Source organism: Echinops telfairi, unplaced genomic scaffold (assembly GCF_000313985.2).
Source record: "Echinops telfairi isolate 266 unplaced genomic scaffold, ASM31398v2 ScPeMD7_4;HRSCAF=17, whole genome shotgun sequence".
Taxonomy (NCBI): Eukaryota; Metazoa; Chordata; class Mammalia; order Afrosoricida; family Tenrecidae; genus Echinops; species Echinops telfairi.
In genome coordinates, this window is record NW_022103900.1 from 5,379,751 (window position 1) to 5,387,175 (window position 7,425).

The 7,425-nt window shown below is 45.0% G+C and overlaps 1 protein-coding gene across 1 annotated transcript in view; it reads left to right on the forward strand.

The window, feature by feature from the left end:
- ABCB11 (ATP binding cassette subfamily B member 11) overlaps positions 1–7,425 on the forward strand; it is a 116,092-nt gene that overhangs the window by 52,607 nt on the left and 56,060 nt on the right. The window contains 2 exon segments of the mRNA XM_045299935.1: positions 3,088–3,201; positions 6,428–6,538. Coding sequence (XP_045155870.1) covers positions 3,088–3,201; positions 6,428–6,538 — 225 coding nt within the window.

Sequence of the window (7,425 nt, forward strand, 5' to 3'; positions counted from 1 at the left end):
TCATCATTGCTACACTGCACCCTGACTGGCTCATCTCCTCCCTGCGACCCTTCTGTAAGGGGATGTCCAGTTGCCTACAGGTGGGCTTCGGGTCCCCACTCCATACTTCCCCTCATTCACAATGACAGGATCTTTTGTTCTTTGATTCTTGCTGTATTTCTGAGCAGCAAACTGTGAAGGCTGAGCGTGCCTGGGCTGGGCTTTGTGTTTAATCCACTAAACTAATGAACAGCTAGGTTAATCTTGCACATTCTGTGAAGCACAAAGTCATTCTGCCTGCACAGTTAGTCGTTCACATCAGTGCCTGTGATTGGTGCCCTTGTGCACCAACACAGAAGGTGTTTCTGTGGTCTCTTAGGAAAAAAGATAAAGGGGACCTGAGTGGTACCGAATGCTACTCTTTCACGCACCTCTTCAGATTGAGAGTCCAATAAAAAAGCAACTGTCACATAAAGCAGCATTCCGTTTGTGCGGACAGTCTACACAAAGTGAGGAGTTTAACAAAAGTACCACATGGAATACTCCTAGTTGTCTTTTATATTTTCATCATAATTCAACCACTTAAAAATTAAATAGAGGTCCCATGGGGTTAAGAAACCCATGTCAAGTGGCATAGAGTAGGGATTTGAAGTCAGGTCTCTGTGTGTTAGGGGCCTACCTTGTAAACACTGTTTCTCTGACTTTACACCTGTCTCCCAGGGGCGCAGACCTCCTTTCTCCAGCAGAGCACATCAACCAATGCTTTCTAGGCTGTCTCTCTTCCTGCCCCGTCTCACACTGTTGCCCATCTGGGGACAACTAGCTACTACAACAGCATTAGATGGGGCACCCTTCTCTTGTCTCATTCACTCCTTCTCTCAGGACCCCCAGAGAGACATACAACTTGAAATCGTGGCCCACAAAACCACAAGGCCAAAGGTTTGACCCCAAAACTCAGTTTAGGCCAATCAGTCAATCTACATTCTAGACCCAATGGCCACTTCACTGCCGCCGAGTCCATTCTGATTCACAGTGACCCTGTAAGACAGACTAGAATGGCCCCGTTGGGATTCTGAGAGTTTAAATCTTTATAGGAGTAGAGAGCCCCATCTTTCTCCTGACACTCTCAGCTAGAGGCTGGCTACTGTGTGGCCCATGGGCCCAATCCAACCTGCCACCTGTTTGGATGAAGTGTTCTTGGAACCCAGTCATGCTCATTTGTGCACGAACTGTCTAGGATACTCTTGTGCTACAGTGGCAGACGTAAATCATGGCTTCAGAGATCATGTGACCTACCAGTTGACTATCTGACCTTCAAGTAAACATCCTCTGCCCTTTTGCTCTCAGCCATGCCAAGCTCACTGCTGCTGAGCCAATGCTGATGCACAGCCAGGCCCTGTGGGTTTCCGGGCCTTTTGCTCTGGCCCTGTGCAGAGCATGGCTGGCTCAGGTAGTAAGGCCCCTGGTGAGGATGGTCTCAAACTGAACTAGACTCTAAGAAGTGTTCTGTGGACTCCTCTGACCACTTTGTTGTCGTTGTCATGGTCGCTTTTATTTTTGTAACTGGCACTGGATGAATCATCTTCACCTATATGATTTCATACCATGAGGTCTATATGATCATGATTCCTATATTACAGATATGGAAACTGAGGTCTAGAAAAGTTAAGTCACCTGTCCTTATGAGACTCTACCTGCTGTCGCTGAGGACAAGGGAAAAGAAGTTGTGTTGTTCACCTTCCTGCAAAGGGGAAGGCTTCAGGGGCTGGAACACCGCCTGTGTGGGCAAGCCCTGTTTCCTTACTGACCCGACATGGGGGCTGTTGGAGACGGACGAGAGGTTTGAGGGGCTCTGAGAAGCCTGGTGCTTCAATGCTCCCAACACCAGGAAGAAAAGGGGGACTGGAGACTATGTGCGTAGTCATTTGCCCAATACCCCTATAACCAGAAAGGATCTGGCTTTTTGACACCACCATAGATGGAGATCACTTGATTATCCGAAAAGGATCACAATCATGTGGGGCCAAATTTTAGCTCAGCTTATCACGCCAGATCCTAAGATACTGTGGCCAATGAAGCACTTCCGTGTGAATCACGTGAGCAGGACGACTCTTTCAGTGGACAAGGAGGAGTTTGGGCTCCCCTCGAGGTACCTCGAGGGATTGCTGCATTGCTGCTCCTTTATAAACCCAAACTCCACCATTGAGTAAATTCCAACTCAGTGTGGACACATAGGTCAGGGCAGAGCTGACCCTGTGTGTTTCCAAGATCGCAAGACTTTTCCAGGAGTAGACAGCCTCCTCTTTCTCCCATAGAGAAGCGAGTGGATTTGAATTGTGGGCCTCATGATTAGCCACTCAGTGTTTAGCTGACAACAGTGTGCTATTTGGCAGGGAGAGTTGGCCACCCTTGTAGGCTTTTTCTATCTTAATGAGAAGGCTGTGTGGCTAATTAGAAGGACAGCTCTCCACAGGACTAGTCTACCCGCATGCAGCAGGTGCACCGAGGAGCTGGATGGAATGCAGTCAAGAGCCTGATTCAAATACATTTATTATGTATTGTGCACCGCGAAAATCAGGTTGCCTCCATCTGCATTGTTTCCTTTTTAAGATTACGACGTTATATCAGCAAAGCACTTGGAAACGAAACGTGTTATTGTTATCAGCGGTACAGTAATGGTAGCAGTGGTAGCACCCATCCTATTGTTGTGCCAGTCTCCAGGACAGCCGAGCTTAGTGTCTTTATCCTTTAGGAAGCCACTATAGAGCTGCTTATATAATGAACTGCATTAACACATCGGTATTCCCACCTGCTTTGTGATGATGTGCTGCCTTGCAAAGACTTCACACACCGTGAAACATGCTCTTCATAAAGAAGAATGCTGTTCAATCAAAAATAATGTCGCCTTTCGATCACAACGGGAAAACGTGCTTTACAGAGCCATAACTGTTCCAGGGAGATTCCGCAGAGACAAAGACCCACTTCCCTTTCCAACACCCGTGGAGTTCTCTCTGAGACAGCGCCAAGCTCACGCCCAAAGGACAGTGAGCACAGCTCCCCATCCCAAACAAAACAACACACAAACACGCTACCTCTTTCTCATTTCAGATTTTCCTCAGTGTCTTAGTGGCCGCTTTAAATCTTGGCTACGCATCTGCTTGTTTGGAAGCCTTTGCAACTGGCCGTGCAGCTGCCTCCAGTATTTTTGAGACAATAGACCGGGTACGTGAAAGCCAAAAGTTACCTTCTTTAGCAGGTTGAGGGGTGGAGGTGGGGGTGAATTCCTGGGGAATTGACTATCTGAATTAATAGATATGAGCAGCTACCACAGTGCCCTTTATTTAGCAACACCTATTCATTATTATCATGAGCTTAACCTAAGTCTAAGAGCTGAGACTGCAACAAGTGAACCAGACAAATAAGGACCTTCCTCTGACACTCAGGGAGTGCCGTCAGGTTGAAGGTTCAAGTTCACACCCAGGTGCCTTGGAACAAAGGCTTGGTGATCTACCTGTAATGAATTAGCCACTGAAAACCCTGAAGTCAAACACCTTAAGCCAAGAAGATGCACTGCATTCTTCTTAAATACAAACAAAAGTTTAGCTTAACTAGTACAAAACGTCTGCCTTGAGTACTATGCCCTTATGAACGTTAAGTCAAAACATATTGCTACAAAATAACAGACACTTTTATTAAACAAAATTATCAAAATGTGAAGCTATTGTTTCCTGACAGCTCCTCCAACTGATTCTATATTTTTCTGAAGATGGCACTTCCCTCCCTCTAACCCTTTCCCAAGGCTCCCTGGTGGTGCAGTGGGTTAAGTGTCAAGCTGCTAGCTGAAAGCTTAGTTGTTCAAACCCCGAGCCACTCATTCCATGCAAGCAAGATGAGGCAATCTGCTTCTTTTTAGAAAAAGGTTATTATTAATTGGGAATTAATACATATATCACATCATTCCATAGTTCAATCACGTCAAGCAGAGTTGTACTATTGCCAACACAACCCATCTGACTTACACCCTCAAACATCCTACAGAGCAGTCCCAGTCTGTCCTGTAGGTAGCGTGCAGTTGGTGGGTTGATTGGCTGTCACCTCCCACCCCACTCCTCAAACTCTTCCATTTACACCAAGTCAGAATGGCAGTTTGAGCCTCCTTGCGGGACACAAACCATGTTCCTCTGAAATGTTCTTTGAAACCGGGGAGCAAGAAGGAGTCTGAAGTGCTAAGGTCATGGCATTAAGGTGGATGGGGTAAGGACTTCCAATGGATTCTCATGAGGACAGTCCTTGCTACACTAGAAGAATGAGCAGGGGCATCGTCATGATAGAAGGAGAAAATTCCTTGGTGCCACTTTCCTGGCCTTTTCTTTGGCAGTGAAATTTCCAAGTTTCCAGAAACTTCTGCCCTGACACATATGGTGTCTCCATGCTTCAAAGTCTGCTGAAGATCAGCGGTGCCTGGTGAGTGCAGGGCGGTCAGGCGTGAAATCAAGGAGCTGAAAGAAGGCACTATGCTCCACAGAGCGAGCACGGGACAGAGGCTGGAGGAATGGGAAGGGGTCGGAGCATGCAAGACATAGGCCATGTTCTTCAGGTGGGGTTATCTCTTAAGTGTGATGGACAGCAAGTCTCTGTGAGCTTATAAAGGCTCTGGTACCCTTGTTAGGATTTTCCATTGGCACATGTTTGAGGTTGAGGTAGTGGGTCACAACCTAAGACCAGAAAGGGGAAGATGATGTTATTCTAACTCTCTGACGACAATGTCCTGGGATAAGAATTGAAACTCTGAGATACTTCCTCAGAAAAACAAACCTGGAAAAACAAAAACCCAAACCAAAATCACTGCCATTGACTCGCTTCCGCCTCACTGTGACCCTATGGGACAGAGAGGAACTGTCCCTGTGGGGTTCCAAGACTTTAAATCTGACAAGAGTAGAAAGCTTCATCTGTCTCTTGAAGAGAGGCAAGCTGCTGACCTTAGGATTAGCAACTCAAAGTGCACTTTATGTAAGTTTTTTGCCACCAGGCCTCTGGACCCTGAATATTCCCTACTAGACAATGAGGCTGTAGCCTGCCTGAGGAAACTCTTGTGCATACTTAGGGGTTTGGGAGATTATTTTGCCTTTTTTTAAAAGGAGAATATTATTGAGAACCACATAAAGAATCAAGCTGTCCAAATTCTACCTCATTCTTGGGTTGTTATATGTGGAAATAATATGATGACTCTCAAAATATCTGGGACTATGAGATACCCCCCCCCCAACAAGCAAACATGCAAGATCATTTTAATATCTTTACAAAGGACACAAAAAGATGAAAGCAGATTACACCATGCCCCCAAAGAGAGCTCTGATGATGACGATGAACTTCTCTCACTAGTGTGGGGATGGAAGAACTTGGTCTTGGAGGGTTTCCAGAAGCAGGAGGTGATCCTCATCCTGGTCTGATTAACCAGACTCGCTAAGTCTGGTTAACAACAGCTAACAACAACAGCATGAGAACAAAGAAAAACCACACCCACTGCCCCTGAGCCAATTCAGTCTCATAGTGACCCTGGGTAGGGCATCCGAGGCTGTAAGTCTCTAGTGGAGAAAATAGCCTCATCCCTTCCCCACAGAGTGGCTGGTGTGTTTGAACCACGAACCTGGTAGCTGGCAGTCCGATGCTTACCAGGTCGCTCACAACCTAGAGAAAACACACAAAAATGATTGCCCAATCCAGTTAATGCGGACTCATAGCAAACCTAGATAGGTTCACTAATGTAAACAGAGGCAAAACTAAGCCTAGAAGTGGAAAGTTGATAATATTTGAAGAGATCACTCGAGAGAACTGCACTTTAAAACTCTACAGTGATATTCAAATAGGGAGTACCATTGGGCCCTTGTTGACCGATAACTTGCATGGCCCTAGGCCAAATACTCAATGTCCTGGCAATTTCACTTCTTTAACTGAAAAAATGGACATATTGCTTGCCTACTTAGGTTTGTTGACAATGGCAGAAATTTAAAAAGCATGTTAAGGACCTTGTACACTCTTTCATACAAAGTGAGATCTTGATAAATAGTGGTTAACACATGGCTGTTAGCCAAAAGGTTGACAGTTCAAACTCATCCAGAGGATCCCTGGAGGAAGGAAGAACTGGCCATCTATTTTCATTAGGATTTCAGCCCCCAAAATCCTATGGGGGTTGGGGTTGGGGTTGATTCCATCACTTGGAGCCCATCTGAGTCAGAATCGACTTGAACAGTAGCATTATCATTAGTAGTAGAGTGATACATATTACATTTTGTTGCAACTTATCCTTAGCATATCTGTAATGCTTCGCTTGTTTTCGTGATATTGCTTGTTTGCTTGTTGGTCTCATTTTCTTAAGTTCAAAATGCTATTTAAACTTATCTCATATAATGCAACTGGCTGCTGTTGGCCCTTTTATTTTCCATTCTAGCAACCAGTCATTGACTGCATGTCAGAAGATGGTTACAAGTTGGATAGAATCAAGGGTGAAATTGAATTCCATAATGTGACATTCTACTATCCCTCCAGGCCGGATGTGAAGGTGAGTTCCAATCTTGCCTCTAGAAACAATGGACAAATATTTTCATTCTCGATGATTCATTTCCAGACCTACAAATGAAGTGTTTTGAACCCTGACTTAGTTTCCAGGAACAAGGCATGGAGGCCGGTTTCTCGGGAAGTATACTGGGGTATTGTGACAAGCAGGTGACACACATGCATTCCATTGCGATGTCAAATGTGCCAACCTCTCTGGTTGCGATGTCCTTTGACAATCTTTGCAATTTAGGCCAACTGCAAGATGTTCTGTCGAAAGAAGCGTCAGGTCCTGTCATTCTAAGCACATGCTAAACTTCAAGGTCATCAAGAAATTCTTGAAGGACAGCTTCATCCACCATTTCCTTAGGGACCGCGGCCAACAGAGGACGCTGAGTGTGTAGGGAATGGAGTGGTAAAGAAAGCTACTACCCAAGGGTCCTGGAATGAGCCCTGGTAGGAAGATGATGTTGTGCCCACTTGTCTTGTACCAGATGATTAGTCAAGGGAAAAATAATGTGTCACTCTCCCGGACCTAATGAATAAATATCTTTATAAGCAATTTATATTATAGAAATATTTTGATTGAGTCCCCCCATTGGATCGATTGGCTTTAAAAGAGATGCTGTCTTCATTATTACCAAAGTGTCTTTTAGTCACCCTTTTAAAAAATTCTCGTCATCCCCACAGAACTAAATCCCATGCCCTTAGCGTACCTTCACTCTGACACTACCTAGCACAATGCACCTGCTAGTGCTCTATTAAAAGTTTATTGTTGGTTAATGTTGTATGCCCCATATGTATATAAATGCCACATGTCTTTTTGTTTTTAACATTTTATTAGGGGCTCATACAACTGTTATCCCAATCCATACACACATCAATTGTGTAAAG